This window comes from Silene latifolia, chromosome 2, assembly GCF_048544455.1.
Source record: "Silene latifolia isolate original U9 population chromosome 2, ASM4854445v1, whole genome shotgun sequence".
Taxonomy (NCBI): domain Eukaryota; kingdom Viridiplantae; phylum Streptophyta; class Magnoliopsida; order Caryophyllales; family Caryophyllaceae; genus Silene; species Silene latifolia.
The window spans coordinates 157,720-184,829 of record NC_133527.1 but is presented as its reverse complement, the minus strand read 5'-3'; the positions used below and the strand labels follow the sequence as shown (position 1 = coordinate 184,829).

At 36.8% G+C, this 27,110-nt stretch overlaps 2 protein-coding genes across 5 annotated transcripts; one reads left to right on the top strand and one right to left on the bottom strand.

Annotated features, from left to right (window-relative positions):
- The first annotated feature begins 901 nt into the window (after window positions 1-901).
- On the top strand, window positions 902-14,553 carry LOC141641965 (uncharacterized). 4 transcript variants are annotated; one of them, XM_074450604.1, is made up of 10 exons: window positions 902-1,117; window positions 1,959-2,055; window positions 2,367-2,456; window positions 2,570-2,674; window positions 3,172-3,236; window positions 4,422-4,504; window positions 5,284-5,483; window positions 8,115-8,369; window positions 8,476-8,632; window positions 14,005-14,553. In XM_074450604.1, the coding sequence occupies exons 7-10, from the start codon at window positions 5,376-5,378 to the stop codon at window positions 14,334-14,336; spliced, it is 852 nt and encodes a 283-aa protein (XP_074306705.1). In that variant the 5' UTR covers window positions 902-1,117; window positions 1,959-2,055; window positions 2,367-2,456; window positions 2,570-2,674; window positions 3,172-3,236; window positions 4,422-4,504; window positions 5,284-5,375; the 3' UTR covers window positions 14,337-14,553. The 4 variants fall into 4 exon arrangements, with proteins under 4 accessions (XP_074306705.1, XP_074306707.1, XP_074306706.1 ...); XM_074450606.1 differs by having other exon boundaries at window positions 917-1,117; window positions 8,118-8,369; XM_074450605.1 differs by having other exon boundaries at window positions 917-1,117; window positions 5,281-5,483; window positions 8,118-8,369.
- A 9,682-nt stretch (window positions 14,554-24,235) lies between these two features.
- Window positions 24,236-25,978, bottom strand: LOC141627805 (uncharacterized). The gene is made up of 2 exons (XM_074441024.1): window positions 25,730-25,978; window positions 24,236-25,089 (listed from the first exon to the last, which is right to left on the bottom strand). Exons 1-2 carry the CDS (start codon window positions 25,814-25,816, stop codon window positions 24,307-24,309), a joined length of 870 nt encoding a protein of 289 aa, XP_074297125.1. The 5' UTR covers window positions 25,817-25,978; the 3' UTR covers window positions 24,236-24,306.
- Window positions 25,979-27,110: the final 1,132 nt, after the last annotated feature.

Genomic DNA, 27,110 nt, shown 5'->3' with positions numbered 1-27,110 from the left:
TATAACAATCACAGTTACATGTAAGTTTAAGTTAGTATACAAAGTGTTACGGAGTACAAAACATAGAATAAGAGGAATTGAAAGTGATGCTTTATGTGAAAAAGGTTGCATAACATTAGCGACATTAAGGGCTCTATATAGCCATATACATAACAAACTAAACCACCATAAAACCACTAACAACATAATCCTATTAACTCCTACAAATTAGTAAGCATAAACTTAATTGACTGAACACAAAGACTCTAAGAGACAAGCTCATAAGTGTAATAAATTTATTTTAAGACAATTTTACATTTTAAAATAATAAAAAATAGTAATACGTGTATGTCAATGTGTTACTATTTGTACTGAAAGCGTGTAATTTGTACTCCGTATATTACTAAGAGTGTTTGAATAAAGTATATGTTTACAGTATATAACGTCTTTCAGTGGTTTTATCGAATTGTGAATATTATTCAGTAGTTTACCGCCGCGTGCGTTGTACGCGAGCTTCTCATATTACTTTTTATCTTTTTTATAAAATCGACATGTTGTAGGATGACTAGGCAACTTGGTTATTGTATTTTATATATTTATTAACAATTCATCCAAAACGATTGAGTAAAATAACTTTTTACCTTACCCATAAAATTCAGATCAAACTAATACCGTATGAATCCAATTTTAATAATACGTTTCGATTGCATTGCATTTTTAATATTTTCTTTGTACTTTTCACATTATCAAAAAATAAATCTATGAAATAACATCATAACATAAGACTATCCGTTACATCAACTCCATCTTGAACATAATCAAAAAAGTTGGATGCCGCGTGCTAAGGCGTTCCAACTAGTAAAAAAAAAAAAAAAAAAAAAAATTCTCATCCTGATAATAGCATTATATATCAGTGATGATATTACACACTTATACCACTATATTACACACTTATACCACAATCCCCTCGCTCTCTCTCTTCATTGCTTACATACCTAACCCCGACACTCGGCTCCCTCCCCACCGTCGCACACCCATACCTACCAATTCACGATCACTCTCGACTCCCTCCCCATCGTCGTTCATCGCTTACACTGTTGTCCACTGTGCGAAGCCACCACAACCGACACTCGCTCATGTATGTTCGCATCTCTATAGTCGTTTACAAGATCAAAATTACTATTGTTAGTTTATGCTTATTTCAAGTGGATTATTGTTAGTTAATTCAGATTAATGTCCATCTTGTATGCAAATTTAAGTGGGTAGACAAATTTAGGGTTAAATATGTATGATTTAGATTTAGGGTTTATGATTCACTCGGGGATTTTGGGGTTTTTTTCGTATAGAAATCAAAGTTTCTATGAGTCTTTGTATAATTAGTTTTGCATGATGCTCTTAGGGATAAAGAATTTGGGTTTATGGTTTCTAATTAGGGTTGAACGAATTCAGGTTGTGGAGTATTTGATCAGTATTTATCATATTTCTCTTTTAACGGTTCTGATTTGTTTACCTCGTTAATATATTTTACGTATGAAATTGTTCAATTGAATGTTCATTTCATCAAGTACTAGAAAAAGTTCATTTCTTTCCTATACTCGAATTAACTGAAGGAGATGAGGATTGCTTTGGAGTCAAAGTTCAACTATAAGGAACTCGGTGTTACTTTGTTTTTATATTGTATTGTACAGTAGGTGAATTAGGCTTGTTTATGTGCGAATTAGAGTGATAAATTTGTGGGTAAAAGCTATATTTTTTTCAATTGTTGAATCATATAGGGAGTATCTAATATTGTTGGTTGGTGTTAATGTTATGTTTTGGAATGAATTTCTGGATAGGCGGGTCTTTGTGGTTGTCGGTTGGCTGTGTGTCTGTTTCCCTAAGGTTTGCCATGAGCTGTACTGTTGGTTCTGGCCATTGACTTTGTATGCTTGTCTTCAGCTTGGTTGTGTCAATTTATCGTGTATATATAATGTTTGCAGGCAAAGTGAAGAATTATACTTTGTCTGAAGTGGAGACCTTATAGAAGCGAAAGACTTTGAAATACAGCCTCGGAAATATGTTGTGATTAAAGACGAGGTAAACACACATTTGGTAACAAACATGTATTTATTTGATTAGTTACATATATTTATTTGTGTACATGTTTTGTATTTGGTTGAGCAATGTCATCCCATTCATAGTGCAAGTCTGAAAGATATTAAACTATTCTTGGCTTCTTGCACTGGAAAACGCCAAGGCTGTAATTATTGCTCTATTTGCTATCGTGCTCTGACATTTGTAAAAATGTTTACTATGACTGTGTTTTTTGTTTAAGCGTTGGAACTGATCATTTCTTGTTCGCAAACTCCCTTTTCTGTTTAAAATTTATTCGGTTCACTATGTTTTAGGCAAAGAGTGAAGATGGATTGAAGGAAGTGAATCTGATACAGAAAGCGGCTACTAGGCTTAGATTTTTTCTACTGCCTTCATTATGTGAGGTGAAGTTTCATGTGTGGCTATTTTACTAACTTTCTGCATATATGACCCGATTTTTGTTTTGAAATTTGTATCACATGTTTATAAGAGTGACATAGTGTATTACTTTTTCTAGGATTTACCCGAGGTTGAGATGTCAAGTGTATCTGGAATTCTGTCTCCACTTCACGTCTTCAATTGGATCACCATTTCGAATTTTGTCTTCACTTCACTTCAACAGGTTAGAGTTTGAAATTTATTACTCCCCCGTTTTTGTTGTTATATCTAAGGTTGCACATATACTTCCGTTGGATATGGCCCGCCGACTTCTATTTTGATGTATTTGTGACTCGTGCGGGGGCATCCTTAGGATCAAAAGTTATATGGTATTACCCACTTTTTGTTCCTACTGTTAACCAGGTCAAGTTTTCTTATTCGAGTTAACACAAGTGTGGTGCACTTTATTCGTAGATAAATCAAGTAAAAACAAACTACATTCCTGCACCCTTTGTGCCCACTATTAACGAGTAGTTTTGTTTCAACGCTTCCCTTCCATACTCTTCAACCTTAAGTACCTTTGCATTATACCATACAGTAGCTACAACTCAGCTCTTCGAACCTTAAAGGTAAAAGGAGTATAGAATTCATCCTGTCCGGTACAAGGATTCTTTGAACTGGCCATTGTGATTCTATTTAACTTGCTTCAATGTTTTTTTACCTATTCTCTCTTTTTGGCAGGTTGTTTCATGATTTCATCTAAAGGTCGTTTTATGTTGTGCTTGCGAATCATATTAGTCAGCAAAGTAAGTTCCTCCCCTCTTTAAATCAAATGTTTGTGGTGGTGACATGCTTTATATTTCTTGAATTTTGGTCTCAATTAGAGTTGTTCATGGGTTATCTCATCCACTGAACCCGGCACATCCCACCCGCTAAATAAGCGGGTAAGGACAAGGCATTTTAACAAAATTACAAAGGCCCGGCCCACTAACTCGTCCCAAACCCGCTGTAAAGATAATGGACATGTTGTGGTACACTATGCTTCTGGATTTGTCTGAATGTAGTTAGTTTAAGGCTTTGGTGTGGTACATAATGATAGATGCTTATTAAGATTCTTAACTAATTATTAAAGAAACATAAACAGTCACATTCTTTATTAGTTTGGCGCTTTGCTTTTATTTTTAATCTAGATTATTGCACTTATGCATAAACTGTGCTCACTACTCACTAGCCGGTCTTTACAAATACTGACTTCTGGTGTGGAATTGCAGCATTTAGTCAATGAGACTGTTTTGACCTATAATAACTGGTGTTAAAATTTGAAATGTGTGTATCAATTGTTTGTTTAAATAATTATTAAAGATATGAAATGTGTGTATCAATTGTTTGTTTAAATTTGATATGGAGTACTTGATATAAGAATCTAGGTTTTCGACCTCTCCTTTTGATTAATGACTGTTCTTTAATACTCTTACTGTATCACATTGCTCCCTTTCTTATTGGATTACATTGCACTAGTCAATTTATGCTTCCTCTCTTCGAGACATGGTGAATAGCTCTGCAGTTTGACAATTAGGTTTATGATTAGTCACCTGAATTTAGGCTTCTGATATTCATCTTTGTGCTTCTGTATGGCTGGACAAATCATCCCAGAATACAAGTGGGTGAGAATCGAACCAGCTGTAAAAACTTGTGTGATTGGAATTCGGCTGTTGCATTTTAGAACAGCTTGACATAATTTCTTTAGTAGGAATGTGTCTGTGACTAGAATTTTCAACTGTTAGGTGCTGTTGCTTTAGGATGAAATCGTCTTGAGATATTTTCGTGAAATTGGAATGAATTCTGAGTGTCAGGTGTTAATGTGTTATACTTCTAGATTGTTCAGTTGAACTACACTCTTTTATGTACGAGTATTTTATATTGTTTCAAGCAATGTTTCTCCAGTTTTGGGATCCTAATTAGTTTTTGTTGGTTGTGTTTGTGTTCCACAGTAGCAACCCTAACAGACTAGTGGTGATCCATCGAATGAGTAGTTGAATCACGTGGCATGCCTGTGTGCCGAGGACGATTACAGGTATGGAACTATGGACATGCTTTATCATATAGTTAGTCGAGTAATCAGCTACCCATGGGAATTGTGATTTGTGAGGCTACTTAATTGTACTATTGTAAATCTGTAATCAAGTAGTACAATTTGTTAGACATTAGGTCATTTTTCCGGTGTTAGGACTTAGGTGGCATATGGTAGGATGTTAGGAACCACCAGCTGGTGTAATCTCATTTTGCTAGGGGCAACTGCCTATGTTCGAAGTATCGTGATTTTCAATCTCATTTTAGCTGGTGTTTGAAGTATTTACAGTTGACAATCGTACACCGATTTATCTATTACAGTGTATAATTTTATATACTATACTTGATACACGTATGATATATTTAATATGATATGAAAAGACACAGTCAGGTAAAAGTGAATGGTCAACTCTTCCCAAAATGGTTAAAAGCTCTTCAAAATTTTCCTTCCAACTATTATAGAAAATATTCTGATGAAGGGGATTTTAGACAATATTAGTTTGTACAGAGTAATACTTTCTAAAGTGACAATTGGGCTTAATATGGAACTGGCTCTCATTGTGTCTTTATCTGTTAAACTAACTAATATTCTACCTTCATTGACAAGTTTCTTGCTGAATTATGCTTTTTGCTACTTTTTAGTGGTTGTGGTTCTTGTGAATGTTGGGATTTATTCATGCTCCTTACCCTTACAACTGATAAGGGCAATGGTGGAGCCAGGGCTGGCGGAGATTTTAGTAGTAGTAGAATTTTCTCTGACGAAAGCTTGTGTTATGACAGTAGATTTAACAAGGAAGATAACCCTGCATCAAAATCTGCTCCATATTCTGCACCGTGTACGTGATTTCAAAAGGAGACAAAATTTAATTTCATCAATGAGGCATGCGAGAGGAGAAAAACGAGGGGTCAAGCGTGATCGAAGCGTGTCATCGAGTGTTGGTAGCTCCACCACCCCGCCTTCTGCTAAGGCAAGAAAAATCAAGGTATGTTTTGAAAATTAATTCGGATTTAGGTTTTTTTTTTTTGATGGTATGTTTTGAAAAATCAAGGTATGTTTTGAAAATCGAGGGTGCAGGAATGTAAACATATACTTTATTCAAACACTCTTAGTAGTATACGGAGTACAAATTACACGCTTTCAGTACAAATAGTAATACATTGACATACATGTATTACTATTTTTAATTATTTTAAAATGTAAAATTGTCTTAAAATAAACTAGTATAGAACTCGTGCTAAAGCACGGTATTTTAGAATGTCATATGTAGAGAACTTAACAATTAGAGCTAATAATAATAATATATAAATAAACTTTGAATTTTATTTGTAATTATCTACAATTGTTAATGTGTAAAAATACTAAGAATTAAAATAGAACGAAGTTTACATTTTTACTCGGAATAAGTTTATGATTAAAAAAAGGAGATTGTTAGTTTAATTACAAAAACCTATGCTTATTTTTACGCATTTGAATCATATAACTATTTTTGTAATTTTTGTTACAATATACGGAATAACAATTTAAACGGAGTAAAAAATTTAAAGAATAAAAAAGTGAAAAGCACACACTGATTTTAATAATATGAGTAAAATCTGCATATGTTTTAAATAGAAAATTTACGACATTTAAAATACATATATTTGACTAATGAGATAATAATGAATGAAATAAATTTGGCCCAACTATAGAAGTTGCGGTGTTTGATAAGATACTTTGACACATAAAGACCATATATTAGGTCCAATACATATTTAGATAAAGTTAGGCCCAATCTCTAGTTAAAAGCATTTAAGCGGAAAAATTTTCAGTTTTCTTATTCTTTTAGTTTAAGGGGGGTTTATTACACTTATGAGCTTGTCTCTTAGAGTCTTTGTGTTCAGTCAATTAAGTTTATGCTTACTAATTTGTAGGAGTTAATAGGATTATGTTGTTAGTGGTTTTATGGTGGTTTAGTTTGTTATGTATATGGCTATATAGAGCCCTTAATGTCGCTAATGTTATGCAACCTTTTTCACATAAAGCATCACTTTCAATTCCTCTTATTCTATGTTTTGTACTCCGTAACACTTTGTATACTAACTTAAATTTACATGTAACTGTGATTGTTATAGAACTTGAATTCAAGATAGGGGACATAGTTCTAGATCGAAATCAATAAGCAACAGAGTAATACAATAAAAAAAAAATATAACTATATATAAATTTTTAAATGTTTATTATGTAGGGTGAAAATCGATATTACTAAGCCATGTTCGAAAACTCATGTGTCATGTGTGTATGATGTCAACAAATTATGTATTACAGGAATACGACGTCAAAAAATTACGTATCTATATCATGATTATCTTACGGTAATAGAAATTATGTACGCGTGTAACTTAGATTCGTACATTCTATATATTTTTTTTATTCAAAATGAGCACACTATGTCGCAGGTGAGGATCGAACTCCAATTTCATGGTTAGGATAATTAGAGAGCTCTTATCCCTTGGGCTACCTTGGTTTTCAGATTTGTACATTCTATATAAAATTAGTAATTCTGATCAATTGTAAGGCATCTACTTTCACTCAAGCTATATCATCTCGATCAAATAACACATTTAATTCTAATATTAGTAGTACGGAGTAGTCAAGTAGAAAATAGATATAACACCATGATACATGATACATGGAAGCAAAACAATAAAAAAATAAAAGAGTTTTTCGACTAAATGAGGATAAAAAAAAATTTAATGTACAAAACTCAAATAATGGAGCAAAGGTATGCATGAGAGAAAGCAAATTCTATATTGATGAATTAAAAGCGCTATATTGAAGCATATAAAAGAGTTTTTTTCGAAAAGTTTCAACTTCCATTACAATTTTATTGTCCCCTTTTTCCCTAGAATTTATCCAAATTTATTGACCACTTTCTTAATTCCAAAAGAATTTGTAAATCACCAATTTTTTGGCTATATTTGTATGATCAACAGAGAAGTATTGTATATCTTTTTCGTTATGGCTTGTGCTCTCTATCTGTGTGGATCAAGTGAGTTCACTGCTTCCTCGAGTTGCGATTTTCATTGATGTGAAGACACAATATTATTATATATTATAATTATAATTATAATAGTAATATAGTTATACAATAAAAATTGGACATAACATAAGACAACACGACTTACAACCTTATAAACATGCAAAATACGTACATCTTACTTTGTAAATGTCAGCCATAAACGACACCAAGCAAAGACGATCTTTTAGGATGATTACTATATTTCGCCAATGTAATAACTATGCTTGCTCATTCTCTCCCGTGATCTCCACCTCTTACGAAAAAAATAAAATTATAATTAAATTGTCTATTCATCAAATATTAAAATAAAATAAAATTATGGAGCATATAATCATTGATAAATAAAATAAAAATAACAATAATAATCAAAAGAAAAAGTAGCATGATTTGTGTAGCCAAGATCATACAAAACTATAATAACAATAATAAAATTATGTCTTAATGATTGTGATAATTTTTAAAGTGATTTTGGTTTTTAAGTGTGATGTTTGGTCCTTCATTTAAGTTGTTTGGTTTTGATTTATTTGTCTACTTTGTGATGATATGAAATGGTAGAAGTCAGGATTGAACGGCATGGGATGGGACAACGGAGCTTACACTTCCATTTTCTTGAATCTGCTTCAACAAAAAATGGCGTGCCTGTTCGAAGGGCTAAACAATGTGGAGTTTTGGAAATCCTTCACGGATAGGCTGAACGCACTCATTAAAGAATCACTGCCACCCTATCAGAAGAATTTTTTCGAAAATTTTGCCGTGCGTGAAATTATAGAGTATGTAAAGAGTTGTAAAAACACTTATACTACTAATAAGGTCATTACTTACTCCATAATATTTCATTTCTTTCTTTTCTTTTTTGGTAATATGTAAGCCTATCTAAAACCTTTTATTTTTCTTCATTCTTGCCCATATATTGAAGGATGAGGTTGATGCCGACCAAGTTATCTCGCACTTCCCATTGTATCGGGCGGTGTTCCAAAGGTGGGATCACAGGGTTCATTCATTTCCGTCTCTAGAGAGGTTGCTAGGCATCAAAAGGAAAAGGTCAAAGTCAAGCGGCAGTGGCTTGAGTTCAGGTATGCAGACTCTAAATACCCACCTTCTGTGTTTAGCATTTGATTTAGAAGTCTTAACACGGGTCAAAAAAAAAAAAAACTATTTTCTATAAATCCCTGTTGTTGAAATTGATAAGACGATTTGAAGTATCGTAATAACTACCACAATAAAGCGTATAGTATTGATCAACTATAGGAGTGGCTGTCGAGTATAGTAGCTCTCTCAATAATGTTCTTTGTCAATGTGTTGACTTCTTAAAATCAATTAAAAGATGACATAAAGTCAAGAATTGAATTGACATAGTTTGAAAGGTTAGACTTTTGGTATTTTATGTATTATGATATTCATTTTCAATAGTGAATAATCTGTGTTGTGTTTAGTTTATTTCCTGGCATTACATCTCTCACAGGTCCTTCTTCATTATATACTTTGTTTGTCTACCTTAATTGTGGGGTAAAGCTTGTTGGTATATATGGTAGAAAGATTGAATATAAGAGAAGTATAAACACAAAATATAAGATTGTATATTATTGATGTTGTTTTCATATGTTTACAACAACATAATGCTACATATTTATACTACATAAGATACATGCAGACTATACATATTATGAAGAGTCACAACCCTTCTCTTAATAGATACATTGTTTCATACGTAACCCTTCACCCAAAGGACACATTGTTTTGTACATACTTTGAATCACATTATTCAACACTTCCCCTTGATTCAAAGTTACACACTCCTAATTGCATTCTGAAGAAATCATGCTTGGCTTGTGGGAGTGCTTTTGTGAAAATATCCGCCACTTGCTCGTTAGTACCACTTGCATGAAAGGCAGGATTTTTACTCATCGCAATAGCAGCCTTGTTATCACAATAAATTTCCGTAGCTTCTATTTGCACACAACCAAGATTGAGGAGTAACTTTTGGAGCCATAAAGCTTGACGTGCAGCCGAGGTAGCTGCAGCATATTCTGCTTCAGAGGAAGATAATGCCGCTGTTTCTTGTTTTTTTGAACTCCAAGTTACTGCTCCCGAACCAAGACTAAAAGTATTTCCCGACGTACTCTTTCTATCATCTAAACTTCCAGCTATCAGTGAAGCCAATCAATTTCCCACTTGATTTTTTAGAGTACCAAATTCCAAACATAAAGGTATTAGCCACATAGCGAAGAATTCGTTTTGCTGCACCAAAATGTTGTTTTGTAGGACTATGCAAATACCGAGACACTAGACTTACCGAGAACGCAATATCGGGACTAGTGTGTGTCAAATAATTTAAACCTCCAACTAAACTTCGGAAAAGCTTGAGGTTTGCACCTTGCGTTCCATCTTTATGTTCTAACTTCTCATTAACATTCATTGGTGTGGCTACCACCTCACAATCTGACATATTAAATATTTTCAATAAATCAACAGCGTATTTCTTTGGGTTCACAAAGATTCCATCCATGTCTTGTTTCACTTCATGACCCAAAAAGTATTGTAATAACCCCAAATCCGTCATCTCAAAAGTCTTCATCATGCTAGACTTAAAATCAACAACCAAGAATTCGGAAGAACCCATATAAATCATGTCGTCAACGTAAAGGCAAACTAACAAAAAATCGCTATTACCTTCACGCTTCGAGTAAAGAGTGGGTTCATTCTCACTTCTAACAAATCCTTTGTCACGGAAGAAGTGATCAATTTTGCTATACCATGCACGGGGCGCTTGTTTCAACCCATACAATGCTTTCCTTAATCTGTAAACTTTATTTTCGGAACCTTGCACAACAAAACCTTGTGGCTGTGTCACATATACCTCTTCTTCTAAGTTTCCGTTCAAGAATGAAGATTTCACATCAAGTTGATACACCGGTAATCCTTGTTGGGCAGCAAAAGCCAACATAATTTTTACAGTTTCAAATCGTGCAACCGGAGAAAACGTTCCTTCAAAGTCGATACCTTGTTGTTGAGAATATCCTTTTGCCACGAGTCGAGCCTTATGCTTTTGAATACTTCCATTGGCGTTATATTTCGTTCGAAACACCCATTTTAGCCCTATAACATTTTTGTTTTCCGGGGCATTAACCAATTCCCATGTCTTATTCTTCTCAATAGCGTCGATTTCTGCTTTCATAGCAATCTGCCATTCGGGTTTCTCATTGGCCTCGTCAAAGAAAGTGGGGTCAGTAACAACCATAGCATAGTTACATGACTTATAAATGTCTGCAAGTGACTTGTATTTTCTGACTGGAGAGTCACTGTCGTCAGAGAAGTCATTTTGTGACCTTTCATTGTTTCGTGGCGTTGAAGGCGGAGTGTTTGGTGATGAGGGTGGTTCACCTTTCTCATCATTTTCATCCACTGAAATATAAGGGGAAATGCCATTTTTGTCGACAGTTCACTTTGACCAAGCTTCCTCATTGAATACCACATTTCGGCTTATTATAATTTTGCCGCTTTCGATATTATGTAGACGATATGCTTTGGAATGAGGGCAATAACCAATAAATATGCGTTTTTCTGATTTGTCATCTAATTTTGATCGGTTATTAACCCACGCATAACAAACACAAACTTACTCCTGGCTTCTTATTTCTCCATGCTTCAAAGGGTGTTTGGTTTAAAACCGCTCTTGTTGGAGATATATTGAGGAGATATACGGCTGTCGCTACTGCTTCTCCCCAAAAGTTATTGGGAAGCCCTTTTGCATTTAACATACTCCTGGCCATTTCTACGACCGTTCTATTTTTTCGCTCCGCAACCCCATTTTGCTCGGATCTATACGGTGCTGTAAGATCTCTCCGAATGCCATACATCTCACAAAAGGCGTTAAATTCATCAGACACAAATTCACTCCCTCTATCAGTTCGGAGAGCGATAATCCGTTTCCCACTTTGATTTTCTACCACTGCCATAAATTTCTTGAACTTCTCAAATGCTTCAGATTTGGATTTTAAGAAATAAACCCAACTCATGCGCGTATAATCATCTGTGAGCAACAGAAAATATTTACTTCCACCCAATGACTGTCTTCATAGGTCCACATAAATCGGCATGAACAAGTTCAAGAGGCTCACAAGCTCTCCATGTCTTCTTTGTAGGAAAAGATGCTCTTCTTTGTTTTCCATACACACAACCTTCACAAAAATTAAGTTCACCAATTTTTGGTAACCCGATAACCATTCCTTTTTGACTCAAAAGCCTCAAACTTCGCTCATTCAAATGACCGTATCTCATATGCCATAAGTGAGATTCATTTTTTTCTTTAGCAATTAGCGCTTTACTCGCAACACTTCACACATTCAGCGGAAACATTTTATTTGGAGTCATACGCACACTTGCTATGCTCTGACCAGATTTCTTATCAATGACAGCACACATATCATCATCAAACATAATCTTATAGCCATTATTCATTAATTGGCCAATACTTAACAGATTATGAGCAAGCCCAGGGACAAATTGCACATCATACAAGATTTTAGCACCACCTTGTAAAGTTCGGATAGCAATGTTACCATTCCCTTCTACTTGCATCCTCTTATTATCGCCAAGACGAACGTCATCTTTCTTTGACTCGTCAAGCGTCTTGAACAAGGACTTTGTTCCGGACATATGGTTTGAACACCCACTGTCCAAAAACCATACGTCATCGCTGTCTAGTGAGCTTTGCATTCTTGAACAGGCCATGAATAATCTGGTCTCTTCTTCAATTTGTTCCGAAAATTTTGCTTGATTTGTTTTCGCTTTTTGTTTGTCCCAACCATCGACTTTTTTGTGACCAAACCTGTTGCAATAATGACATTGAATTTTCCTTTTGTCATCATGGTAGTCACCGGCATGGCCTTTGCCTCTATCGCCACTATTTTGATACTGCCCTCTGCCTCTACTATAGCCACGGCCTCTACCGCGACCTCCACGGAAACTGCCTCTTTCTTGGCCTCGGTTTTCGGAATATCTTGTCTTCCCCTTATAAGAAAACTCACCATTGGTTTGAAAAGCTTTTTCTTCAATTTAACATTGCTTTTCTGCATTTGACTTTCATGGGCTAGCAACGAACCCATCAACTCATCAAAGGTATAAGTTGATAAATCCTTTGATTCTTCAATGGCAGGGACTATATGACTCCAAACACCATTCAAACTTCTCAATATTTTACTTACAATTGTTTCATTGTCAATTTTTTCACCATATGATCTCATTTGACCAACAATGTCTGTCACTCTAGATAAGTAGTTCTGGACAGACTATCGCCCATGGATAACTCTGCAAAATCACTCCGTAGCATTTGCAGTCGTACCTTAATCACTTTCTGATCACCCAAATATTCTTGTTTGAGTACTTCCCATGCTTCATGTGCACTATTGGCCGCCGTAATTCGGGGAAAGATGTCGTCATCTAGCGATGATTGAAGAAGAAACAATGCCTTAGCATCTTTTCTGCGGTTCTCCTTCAATTGCGCATCGGGAACGGCCGGTGCCGGATCTGGTTCATCGTAACCGTTCTCTACAATATCCCACATTTCTTGGGGTCGAAACATAGTTTTCATTTTGAGACTCCATAAATGATACTTTTTCCTCTTTAAAAATTGGAAGCAAAGGTTGAGATGGTCCATTTGAAGCAAGACTCGCCATCTTATTTTTTTTTGAAATTAAAATCTTTGATTTAAGTATTTTGTATGGTGGAGATGTGGTGGGTTTGCAAAAAGGATCAACACTTGGTGCTCTGATACCACTATTGTTGGTATATATGGTAGAAAGATTGAATATAAGAGAAGTATAAACACAAAATATAAGATTGTATATTATTGATGTTGTTTTCATATGTTTACAACAAACTAATGCTACATATTTATACTACATAAGATACATGTAGACTATACATATTATGAAGAGTCACAACCCTTCTCTTAATAGATACATACGTAACCCTTCACCCAAAGGACACATTGTTTTGTACATACTTTGAATCACATTATTCAACAAAGCTGGCGTCTTTAAGGTGTTCCAGTAACAAATTAGTCAACAAAATTGAATTGAATTGCTGGTTGTTATTTGGAGTTGAGGATCACTTGTCCTCTACTGCTTTTAAATTTCTTCAATAATATTCTGATAAAAAGAAATCACAAGCATATGGGTATGTTGCGTGCATGCCTGCCTCCAAAAATAGGTAGGTCTGAGGGAGGTTACTACATCACTACTGTATCCTTCCGTTAGTACATCACTACTGCATATCAGACCCTTGAAATCTGAGTTAAGGTATCAGTTAATCTATCTATGTGGTTGAGCCATTGCGTCTTTAACCTAAAGAACACTATATTTTGGAGGTTTTTCGATCTAACTTTCTCATCTTATTTTTGTGTTTTTGTGAAATCCTAATTCATCTCAAAATGTCTGTGTTTCAGAGTTAGGTATCCATTCGACGTGGGAGAACCTCATCGATCCAATTACCACAGAGTTAGAGTTAGATATCCATGCAGCGTGGGAGAACCTCGTCGATCCAATTACCACAGAGTTAGAGTTAGATATCCGTGCAGCGTGGGAGAACCTCGTCGATCCAATTACCACAGAGTTAGGTAGCCTAGTGAACAAGAGACGCATTACTCCATCCCAATCGGCGCTTGCTTTAGCAAATTTTCGTAATGATGTTTGTTTGGGTCTTCTATGGTTGAAGATGACGACTCCTAAAAAACTTCAGTATATCGCGGGTGTACATCAAGCTAGGTATAGTATGTAACCCGTTTTATTCTCAAGACGGATATACCCGTCTTAAGAGAGACCTATTGGTAAGCAAGGGTCCTTTGTTCATGTTTTATCTATTGAGAAACTCCTTTCTTTAATTGGTAAGCAAGTTTAATTGTGAACCTAACTTTAGTGTGAACTCCTTTTCTTGCAAGCTGTATATTGAGACTTTTAGTGATGATGTATTATTTAAGGTTTTTTAATCTTTCCCTATCGCATGAATGCAGTGAAACATATTATTATTTTGTATTTATAATAAACGGCTAAGGAATATGTAATAAGGAGGTATTCGTCAACGGGTCATAGGAGATTATTGAGCTAATAAAAGAGGTACAAGAAGGTGACCAAATACATCGAGCTAACCAGTACTTTTCACTATTGCTTAGTTTCATAACTATTTCTTGGATATCAACGCACGTAAACTAAGAATTATCATCGAAGTGCCACCCAAATAGAACTATGTTTGCTAAGTAGTGGAACTGATCTTATTCTCAATCAGTTTGCAATGTGACTCATCAAGAGCAAGTAATTAAGATGTATTTATTCCCAAAGCTAAAAAATAAAGGATTTTAACATATAACATATCGAGTAAAATTTGGTTAGGAGATTAAATTGTGTAGAATTTCTAATTTCTAATAAGGTCCATATTGGTTCTTATATTTGTCGCACAAATACGTGTAAATTTTATTTAAACATCGTTTCATGTTTAAATACTTCCATAATTAATTCGTTCAAATCACTCCGTAAATATACGTGTACCGCTACTCATATTATTTACGTACTAATATTAATCACATTAATCAATTAGTACAATTTTAGTGAATTAACAATTAATTAACTAAAACCTGTCTCCCAAAATTTATTATTCAATTATCGCATAATTAAATAATAACTACCGTGCCTCGAGTTTGCAACTCGAAATCTCTCTAAAAATAATCGACTAACCTTTTAGTCTATAAATCAAGGGACTAAATAAATTGTATCTCATACAATTAATTAGTTGTCAATTGGGGTTCGTTCCTTTAGGTGTGAGCGAAAGGGGTCAGTTGATCACCGCCGTCTCACGACAATAACGTCAAACTCTAGTCAGCCAACCGTTATCGATTTACGTTAATCAACTGACGAGGATCAAATAATCAAATATCTGATGATATTCCTTTAATGAGATTTATTAAGTAAACGCACTATTTGTGGAGGACACTAACTCCAACACATAATCCATGGCCAACACATAATCCATGGCCTCAGTACCTTACCACTTTATGTCTTCTCTCTCCACTTCACAGTTGAAAATCATAGAAAATGGGAGACAAAGACCCAATTAATGCCAAGAAGAAACAAATGACATAACGGCCTTAAGCCGCCAATTATCCTTCTATTATTTATCAAGTTAAAATTTGGTCGAAATTCCAACACGGAAGTGTCTTAGAGACAAGTGTTCTCGCAAGAACCGGCTACTTTTACGCAAATATACTACAAATCTAACAGTAATAATCTAAAATACGACAAATCTAACAATAACAAGTGTAGTGTTTCTTCAAGTCCCCGTCAATCTAGTTGATTGACGGGTTGCTTCCAGGAGAGCCCCCCTCAATCTAGATGATCTACGGGTTGCTTGAGGTTTACACTTTTTCGCCACCGACCTTCACTCGCTTACCACCGATCTGGTTTTTTAGGGGTGGGGGAGTATACCACGGTGATGGGGGCAGGGTTTTTCGAGGTTTTGGGTGGAGTTCATGACATGGGTTTCAACTGATAGTGAGGGGTTGTGGTGGGTTGAAGATGTCTTTGGTGTGTCACCTTTTGCATGGTGGCGGTAATGCCAGTTAAAAGGTGGTAAAGAAAGGGGGATTATGGAACCAGGGCATTAATTATGTTGAAGGTGGGATTATGGGAAACCGGGGCGGAACTGACCCATTATAGTTCCCTGCGGGAATAGACCTCTAATCAAGGGCGAAACAAGAAAAGGCAAAAATGTGACTCGTCCTTATTACAAATGCCCTGGTTCTACTACAGCAAGTTCCCTAATGCCCCCCAAATGCTGTTTGTATACTTTTATTTTGAATGTTTCATTTACTGTATATCTTAACGTTTCCTGTTTGTCTCAGTCTCCCTCGCCTCAATCTCAGTCTTCTCGGTGTCTTGAAGTGACCCCATCGCACACTAATCATGGTGCTTTTATGTCCCTGCGGGAATGGACCTCTAATCAAGGGTGTAACAAGAAAAGGCAAAAATGTGACTCGTCCTTACTACAAATGCCCTGGTTCTATTAAGGCAAGTTCTCAAATGCTCCCAAATGCTGTTTGTAAACTTTTATTTTGAATGTTTCCTTTTGAATATTCTGAGGGGAATGGATGTAAGAATATTGGATCAGCTGCGACTGGAACACAACATCGCTTACTGTTCTCTTTTGGAAAGATCCATTCCCCTCAGAATTATATCGGTGCAAATAAGGTTTGGGAGCCTCTCTGATGTAGTAGTGCATTGATACTCTGTATTTTGAAGAACTCGACACGATGTTACTATGTATTAAGAGTAGTTAAAAGTCATCTCTTTCTGTCTAAAGAGTAGGTTACCTGTCAACGTGCATTAGTAAATTACCTGTGTCTAAAGAGTAAGAGTTGAGAGAGAAAGCGATAATTAGCCCCAAATCAATAACCCTAACCTAGCTCTCGCTGCTCCGCCGCCTCCACCATCCACACTTGCCCTCCTTCTACTTCCCCTACCTAATCGCCGGAGATAGGTTGGTCCCTTTGCCTATCTCCGGCGATTCGTCACATCTCATACCCCAAAACCCCCTTTTTTTTCAGTTTTATCTTCCCGTTTCTCCCTTTCCATTCGCCGTTGCTATGTCGCCGGGGAAGGGTCGGCCCTGTTCTATATTCGTTGACGGCCTGTTCTTCGTTCTCTATTGTTTATTTCCGGTTTTCTGGCCTTCCGCTTTTCTGATTTGAAGTTTTGTTCCAGTCTCCTTCGGGTTGATTTGTTGACTCGTCTCTTGTGGGTCTTTGCTTGGTTCGATCCGTTGGTGTTTTGTAGGTATTTGGCTCCTTCTGGTGACCAGCACTTTTTATGAAGCTTCTTCATCGCCTTTGATTTCCTCCGACGGTCATGTTTACTGCTCCTCTTATGGCGGCAGTCTTGCCTTGTTTACATTTGCGTCTTGTCTCGAGTTCCTTGTGTTTGAAGCTTTTAACTCCTTGTTGGTCGGTCTGGTGTGGGCTTTGTCGGATTCTTTGTATGGTTTTAGGCGGAGTAGGGATGTGGTGTTGATGATGGCTACCTGTTCTTGTCTTTGCTCTTACAGTAATGGGGCTTTTATAAAAGTGTGAGGTTTCGTTTGATTACCATATTTAAAGATGGTTTTGCCTTGTTCCAGTTTAAAGATTAAGTGTGTTTTGTCCGTTTTCTCCGGTACCTTGTCCTGTCACCGCCGCTTTTCGTTTTCATTCCAGGGGTGATCCCCCCATTTCCCCCACCCCTGGTTTGTCTGTCCGGTTGATGAAGATTTCTCTTTTGTTGGTTCTGCTGGTCTCCAAGCGGATGTCGTTTGGGTCTGATAAGGTGATCCCCCCATTCCCCCCACCTTTCGTTCCCTCTTCTCCTTCCCTTGTGTTGATCTGCGTCGTCCGTTCGTTTAGTCGGTCTGTTTGTTTTGGCGGTGGTCCTGGGAGGTGTCCTCTGGTGATACGGGTGTCCATGTGGTGTCTTGATACACCTTGTTGTCTTGTTGATCGGTCTTCATCGCTTACTCCTTCTCCTGCTGCTTCCATGTGGGCCCTTGTTGTTTCTGTGTCTTTTGGGTTTCGAGACTCGGGTGTTTGACCGTTTTGGTGTGTGTGGTTGTTGATGGTGTTTTGGATCGGTTTCTCTGCTGGTTGTCATGGTGGTAGTCGGGTCCTTCCTCCTTCTTTTCAGATTGGCTAGTCTGGGAGTAGTGGCCCTTTTGTACACGAGTGGTCTTGTTTGGGTGCCTCGGTTGGGTTGGATGGTTTGAGGATGGTGTTCCTGCTAGAGTCTGTTCACGTTTGAGTCTGTTTACGGGTGTTCGGGTGTCGGGGTTTGCGTATGAGATGTGCTTGGTAGGGTGAAGTCGGGGTGTGGCAATGTTGTTGGGTGACAAGGATGCGGTGGTCTCAACCTCATTGTTCCCCATGAAAGGTTTGTCTTGGAATTGCAGGGGTCTTAAGGACCCATTTGCCCCTGCTATTCCTAAAATTAGAGCAATTTGTAGGTCTTTTCATAATAATTTAGATTTCGTGTTCCTTTCTCGAAACTAAGTGTGATGTACTTTCGATTGATGTTCTTCTGCGACCTATGGGTTTCCTTGATCTGTTGGATGTGATGCGATGGCTTAAAAGGGGGCTTTGGGTCGGCTGGAAAAGTAGTTGTAAATTAGAATGTGTATTTATCAGTTGTAATCTTATTATCCTCTTGGTGAACCAGTGTAAGGGTAGCATGTGGTATCTGGGTTGTGTTTATGGCGAACCCGATCATTCTAAGAGGGGTGCTGTGTGGGATATTTTTACCCATCATCTTAATTCGCTCGACAAACCCTTTTTGCTTATAGGTGACTTCAACCAAGTTGAATTCTCTTCTGATAAGCTGGGTGGCAGTGATAAGTTGATTCGAGGAGCAAACTTGTTCACTTATTGGAAGAATTTACATTGTCTGATGGATATCCCTTTTAAGGGACCTAGATTCACTTGGTGCAATAATAGGGATAGTCCACACCGAATTTACGAAAGACTTGATAAGGGGTTTGCTTCCAATGATTGGCTTTCTCTTTTCCCAAATACTTTTATCAAACACTTACCTATTCAAATTTCGGATCACGCGCCTATAATCCTTGATACAAATATGGTTCTGTACACTAAGAAGAAAGTGTACAGGCTAGAGACTTGGTGTTTTGATCATGCCGAATGCAGTGGGCTGGTTAAAGAAAGCTGGGAAAGAAATGCTAAGGGTGATGCTTCTCATGTTCTTTTGGAAAAACTTCGTCGTATAAATACCGCTTTTAGGGTTTGGGCTTGTAATAAAAAAGACGAATGGGGACTAAAGTGGAGTGAATTTGATCAGGATCTTGAGTCCTATCTTTTAGATATTGAGAATGGTGGTGATTCTGTTAATTACGAAATATGCCACAAAAAACTTATGGAATTCGCTCTTGCTGCTGGCACTTATTGGCGTCAACGTACCAAATTGAAATGGAATTGTGAGGGTGACACGTGCACAAAGTACTTTTTCAATTGGGTCAAAGGACGATCTGGTGCTAATCTCATCCTAGGTATTAAGAAGGAATCTAATGAATGGACTTTTGATATGAAGGAGATTGGTGGTTTGTTTCATAAACATTTCTCCTCTATCTTTAATTCTGATTCTGAGCCTGAGTGCTTTGATGATTACTTAAATAAGTATGATTACTTATTTGATAATCTTAAGCGCAAAGTGGGTACGGAGGAGAGGGCCAAATTGGGTCGTGCTTATTCGAAAAATGAGGTTCGTGCGGCTGTGTTCCAATTGGGACCTCTAAAATCACCGGGTCCTGACGGTATTCCGGCAGCTTTTTACCAAAAGTATTGGGCTATTGTTAAGAATGATGTTATTAAAGGAGCTCTCAATATCCTAAATTCTGGGACTGTGCTTAAGGATTTCAATAATACTTTTATTGTTCTTATTCCGAAAAATGACTGCCCGGAGAGAGTTGGGGATTTTCGGCCGATTAGCCTCTGCAATGTTGTTATGAAAGTTGTCACAAAGTGCATTGCTAATAGATTAAAAGGGGTTATGGATGATCTTGTCAGTCCTTATCAGAGTGCTTTTGTCCCTAATAGAAGCATTGCAGATAATATTGTCATTGCCCAAGAAATTCTTCACGCCATAAATCATAGGAGTTATGGCATGATGGGTATGATGGCTCTAAAGGCTGATATGAGTAAAGCCTATGATAGGTTAAACTGGAATTTCATAAGAGGGGTGCTATCCTACTTAAATTTGTCGGGCTCTATGGTTCAGCTTATTATGAGTACTATTGAATCTGTGTCTTACGAAATTCTGATGAATGGTGCTCTTATGGATAGAGTTGAGCCTCGCTGTGGGATTAGGCAAGGTGATCCTTTATCCCCTTATATTTTCGCGCTTTGCACGGAAGTCCTATCTCAAATGATACTCTATGCCCAAGATAGCTATCTCATTAAGGGTATCAAAATTTGCAAGCACGGGCCGGAAATCTCCCATTTATTGTTTGCAGATGATTCACTCTTCTTTATCCGTGGTGACTTTGAGAATTTGGATTTTCTTATGAATATTATCGATGAATATTGTGCTGCATCTGGGCAATGTCTTAATAAAGATAAGTCATCCATTCTCTTTAGTCCAAATTGTTCACTTATGACGGTCAAGAAGTGTTTGACTGAGTTTAAATTTGCTCTTAAGCGTGATCTTGGCAACTATCTTGGCTTACCTACGAGTATTGGGTCAACTAAAAGGGAGTTATTTAAATTTCTTGTTGACAAGACTAAGCGAAGGCTATCCTCCTGGAATAACATTCTTCTCTCCTCGGCTGGTAAATTGACTCTTATTCGTTCTGTTCTGTCTTCACTATCTCTTTTTTCTCTATCGGTATTTCGTATACCGGTAAGTGTAACTTCAAAACTTCAGTCTTTGATGGTGCATTTTTGGTGGAGTGGAACTAGAAATAATAAGTCTATTCATTGGTGTAGTAAAGATTTCCTTAGTAGGCCTGTGGGTGAAGGGGGCCTTGGACTTCGTAATATTGGTTGCTTTAACCAAGCTCTTCTTGCCAAATCTGCTTGGAGAATCTTATGTGTTCCAGGAAGCCTTATCAGTAAAGTTATTGGTCCCAAGCTTGGTGTTCAAGATGATATTTTATTTCAGACCCGTTGGAAGGCTCCCCAAGCGTCGTCTTGGGCTCTTAAAAGCCTTGTTTGGGGATCCGATCTTATCTATAATAATATTGCTTGGACTATTGGATCTTCTTCTCGTCTTAATGCTTGGAAGAGCAAATGGATAGAGGGTGATAGTCTTCATGATCTTTGTGGGGAGTTTTGTGATGCTCCTATTGATCCAGCGTTACTGGTTGGTGACCTTCATGATAGTCATAGGAGATGGGATCTCTCTTCTCTTGGTTTCGATCCGGGTGAGGGAGTTACAAAGAAAATCCTCGCAACTTATATCCCGTGTCAACCCTCGGATGACTCCTTCTATTGGAAATTCTCTAAACATGGTGCTTTCACTGTCAAGTCGGGATACTATGTCGCTGCTATGGCCTTAAACAATGGTCCTACCTCGACTGCTGATCTTTCTAGAATGTCTACAACAACTGTGGCTTTTTGCAGATCTAAACTCTGGAAGTTGCCTATCTCTAACAAACTAAAGGTGTTCTTATGGAAATTTATGGCTAATGCTCTTCCCGTGGGTTCTGAATTCCTTAGACGAAAAATGATTTGGCGTTCCTCCTGTACTCTTTGTGATGGCTCTTCCCCTTGTGTGGAATCTATTTCTCACCTGTTTAGAGATTGTAGCTTTGCAAAGGCTTTATGGTTTGGATGCCCTTTAGGTATTAAAATCACGGGAGGAGTGGACATTGATGCTAGGGTTTGGGTCATTAACTGGGTTACTTATTTCCTAAGTGGCCCAGATCCTAACTCCCTCATTTTCCCTCTAATCGCTACCCTATGGAGAATTTGGTGTTGCAGGAATGATATGGTCTTCAAGAATCGTCGCCCCTGGCCTATGAGTGCTCTTCTTTCTATTCAGGGTGACATTCAGTGTATGAAGGAGGTTGTGTGCAGTAAGGATGTTAGCCACCTGCGAGCGTCCTTGCTGGACTCTTCCCCTGATTTTGGGTTAGCTAAGAGGATTAGAAACTCCTTCCCCTTTTGGATTGTTGGAGGACCTGGGTGCGGAAATATTTATACCGTCAAGTGTGATGCTGCTTGGAGGGATGATAGAAGTGCTGGCATGGGATGGTGTTTATTGGATGGTAATGGGATTTTAAGGAATACTGCTCACGCTCGCTCGTTTGTCTCTTCTGCCTTGCATGCCGAAGGACATGCAACTATCATGGCGCTAAGATGGGCTTTGGACGAGGGGTACCTTCATGTTAGACTTGTTACGGATTGTCTTAACTTGATTTTGCAGGCTGCGGGAGCGGAGAAGCCAATTGCATCTATCAGCTGCATTATCCATGATATTAAGTCTATTGCGTCTCATTTTCATTGTTGCTCTCTTAGTTTCTGTCCTAGGGGAGTGAATAGGATAGCTCATAATCTTGCTCAGAGAGCTCTTGTGTAAGCTGTGCTATTTGTTGCTGTCAAAAAAAAAAAAAAAAAAAAAGAGTAAGAGTTGTGGTGAGCAAAGAGTTTAAGAATTATTTTATTATTAAATATTATAAAAGTTATATAAAATTAACTTTTAGTTGTTTTTATAATTTTAAATAATTAAAAAAATATTTTTTTTAACACACTAAGAAGAGAAAAGCGGGTGAAGAAGTTATTAAGAAACAAAACAGCAAGTGATGCTGGGTGGTTTTGCAGAAAAAAGTGAGTTGCTGGATTGGTTACAGATACAGATAAGAGGTCCCATGTTTGTAAATACTCTGGTTTCATTAGATTGATATTGAGGTCCCATGTTTGTAAATACCCTCATTTGAGAAGTTCAGGCTGGTTGCAAATTGAGGATTATGTCTACTGTCATTGGAACGATAAAAAATGCTGATTCCGAGTAGTGCAACCATCGTGGTTAAGTTTAGGGGTGTTCAATAAACCGAACCGCAATAACCGAAAACCTTGCATTTTTTAAGGTTCGATTAACCGAACCGTTTCGACAAAGCGGTTGAACCGAACCGTTAATTTTATTATGGTAACGGTTCGGTTAAGGTTTGCAATTTTAGAAAACCGGTTAACCGCGAACCGAACAGTTTCACAAAAAAGTAAGCAAAAAATTAAAATATTATATATAAAAAACTACTCTTTCGTCTAATTTTCTTAGTGTTTCCAAATTTAAAATTTCTTAAATTGATTAGCGCTAAAGTTTAGCTAATTAACTTTATTATTGGGTATAATATATAATGAAAATTTAATTAAACTATTAGAAAAAATTAATGAAAACTGAAAAAAAAGTATATGTAGGACAATTATCGGTTAATCGGTAACCGAACCGCTAATAACCGTTTAAATTGGTTAACCGAACCGTTTATAACCGTTAGAAACGGTGCGGTTTAGGTTCGGAGTTTTGCCGAACCAAACCGTGTGCGAACCGAATTAAATTAGAGGTCCTGAATCCTCTACTCGCGAACGTCAAATCATTAGTCTTTTCTTTTACTTCTTCAGCTTGCTTATCACGAGCAAATGACTCATTTCCATAGCCTGTCAAGATTACACCTTTGCTACATTCCTTATGATTCATTGATCAAATCTTGGGACAATCTCCATAGCCTAATAGTTATCCCCATATGCTAACTCTCCTGGTATTCTTATCTTTAAAATATAATTAAAAGGCTCTTCTAAAACGACAAATAAACTCCACGTAGACAAATCCACGTAGGATCCAAAAATACCACGCAAATTTTTAGTATATGAAAAGTTTGTATAGATTATATAGAGATTAATTAATTAAAATATTCCATCAAAAAAAAATTAATTAATTAATCTCTATATAATCTATACAAACTTTTCATATTATATGCCTGTTAAGTAATCATCTCCTGTGTTTTCATTTTTTTTACAAGTGTCAACAAATTCTAAAAATATGAAGCAAAATTTGGAAAAATAGAAAAATATAAAAAACTGTGAGGAGAGAGTAAATAATCTCACAAACTCAATAACCTTAGATTTTTTTACGAAAACTAAAGACTAGCGTTGGAGCCTTGGAGGTAACATAGTTCTCAACTGCAAATAGTTCAACTCCACTCATGATACAAACATTCAACTCTAATATACAAATTAATCCCTTCCATAACCACCAACCAATTCATAACAATGGAGGTTGGAATCATGAGGCGGTGGGTGAATACTTTTCGTATGTTCTACTCCATTTTTATGTAATAAAGATACATAACGCTCTACTTTAAGAGTTATATTGTTAAGAGAGGCACTTGAATACGATTGAGCACGGCCGGTCTTGGTAAAATATTCCTCAACTTTAAAGCATTGTTCGTCATTTAAATTTAACGACAAACAAGCTTTTTCAAGTTTAGAAAGATAGGTTTCTCCACCTGCCTGGACAATAGTCACGGGAATGGGTATTTGCGAATTCGAATTCCACTGCGCAGATGTAGTAGCTGATACGGACGATTGGCCATGTGCTACCTCCATTAGTTGTTCCATAGGTGGACCCCTATCCTCTAGAGATGAACCCAACTCGCATCTTCTGCTGCGTTTGTTAGTCACCTGGACAATATCCCTTTTCTCGGGAGGACCTCTATCTAGGGTTGGTGAGAATAAACTTAGTACCCGTGCATTCAATTGATGCAATTGATCAGTTTGGACCACTTCATAACTCGGTGATACAAGACCAAGAAGAGTCTCATGTAACATTTTTACGTCTGCACGGAACTGCTCCACGGGTAAATTCTGGACCTTGGCAGAATGCATTACCATTTCCCAAAGCTCATTGTCTTCCCATGTAAGTTCTCGATTGTCGTAAGGATTTTGCATATACCTCGCACGACCAAGCTCTTGCAAAAGCTTGATGTAGCATTTTATAGGTAATTTCATTTTGGAAGGCTGAAAATTTTGCAAATAAACCAACCATTCAACAAAAATTAACTTCAATTAAACCAGTAAGGCAGTCTTTGTAAGGAAGAAAGTTCAATTGTTTGAATCAAAAAGAGAAAATGTACAAAAAAACAATACTGATTGCTCATTTAGGATATTGCTGAAGGATGCAACACAATGACACATTTCAGGCTAGCAACACATGTATAAAGGCGAAGAAAATGCAAGTAAGAAAAAACCGCCATTTAGGATATTGCTGAACATGTAAAAATGCCAAGGGAAGAAAAAACTACCTACGAATATGACAAGGTAAATGTCGAACATCTCGGATGAAGTTGCTCAAAAGAAAGGATGTACAACTAATATTCGAGAACAACAATTAAATAATTTAAATTCATGAAAATGGTGTGATATGGAAGCTAAATTAAACAGCAACTAAATTCATGAAGTTATTCATATAATTAAGTTACAAATTCATGAAAATCAATTAAACAAACCCTAACAATTGAAAAAAACTCTGCCAATTAAAGAAACAAATCCCTAATAATTGAACAAACCCTGCCAATTAAAGAAAACCCTAATAATCGAACAAAACCCTGATGATAAAACAAGCCTTAAATCGCAACAAAAATTAAACAAATCCACATACCAATTGATTTGGTGAATAGTTAGATCCAGTACTCTCTTCTGTGGAGCAATCTCTCTTTCTTTTCTTATTACAGCTTCCTGCAGTCATCAAATATAACTATCAATGCCGTGATGACTTGCTTGAGATGCCTTCTAGTTGTACAACCTTTTATTATGTGAAATAAATAGCTCTAAAATCTGGAGGAAGGAAGTAGAAATATCATCATTAAATTTTGACACTACCATATTTATTCGTTTTTGCAGGAAGCTAAGAAAGAAAGCTGTGAGCCTGTGAAGCTACTACGGTAGGATATGTTCCCAACGAACCTCTTTTTCACTCATTTGTGACGGACAATATCCGTTAAATGTTTATGACGGGTCAAATTAAACCCACTTGATTAGATAAAGACAAATCATTTGTGATTCCCTAGACCCATATGGATGATATTTGACCCGTCACAAGCTTGTGACGGATATACCCGTCACAAGAGAGACTTATTGATGGATAACATATAGCCTATGGTATTTTTTTTTTTTTGATAAGGTAAGAAAACTAGGTTGATCCTCTAGGGTAGGACCAACCTATCTCATCCTTTCGAAAGAGGGAGGTAAGTTGAAGTCACCGGCTTTCAAACCAACTCGAAAGAGTTGGACATGAATGTCCAATAGAAGCCACGAAGTCAACAACTTTGTTGGCTTCACGAAAATAATGTTTAATTATCACTTCATCGAAGAAATGAAGGTCTAATTTCACACCCTTGATAATACTAGATATTTCCCAAGGAATTTGCTAAGTACTGCGAAATGAGTTAATAACACATAAATTATCACCCTCTACAATTAACTTTGAGATTCCTAAGTGTTTAGCAGCTAAAATACCCTCTTTTAAAGCGAGAGCTTACGCAACAGTAGACCTGTCCAGTGGGTCGGACGGGTCGTGGCCCGGATTTACTTGATTTGATATTAAATTTATTAGATTTTCTACAAATTTTGGAGGTGGGTACTCTGTAGAATGATCAATGACATTATTAATGGGTATTTTTAGATTAAATTCAATGGAATTTGGGATCTTTTTGCAGGATTTTGAATTTGAAATAATTGATTTTTGAAAAATTTATAAGATTGTTAGGATTTCAAATTCCTCCTAGAAACACCTTACCATCTAATTTATGACTTTAAAATTGTTCAAAAAGACGGAATTTGTGTGGCTAACAATGTGATAAAAGTCGGTGAGTTTATATTTGACATAACTCATAAGGATCTTATAAAACGGTAACCAAATCGAGTCTTACCAACTATTAGAGCTCTCAAGTCTGACCCGAGCGGCCTGGCCTAGACCCGAGCAAAACTGACCCGATAAGACCCGAAAATATTGCGACCCGAAACCGACCGACCCGACACGA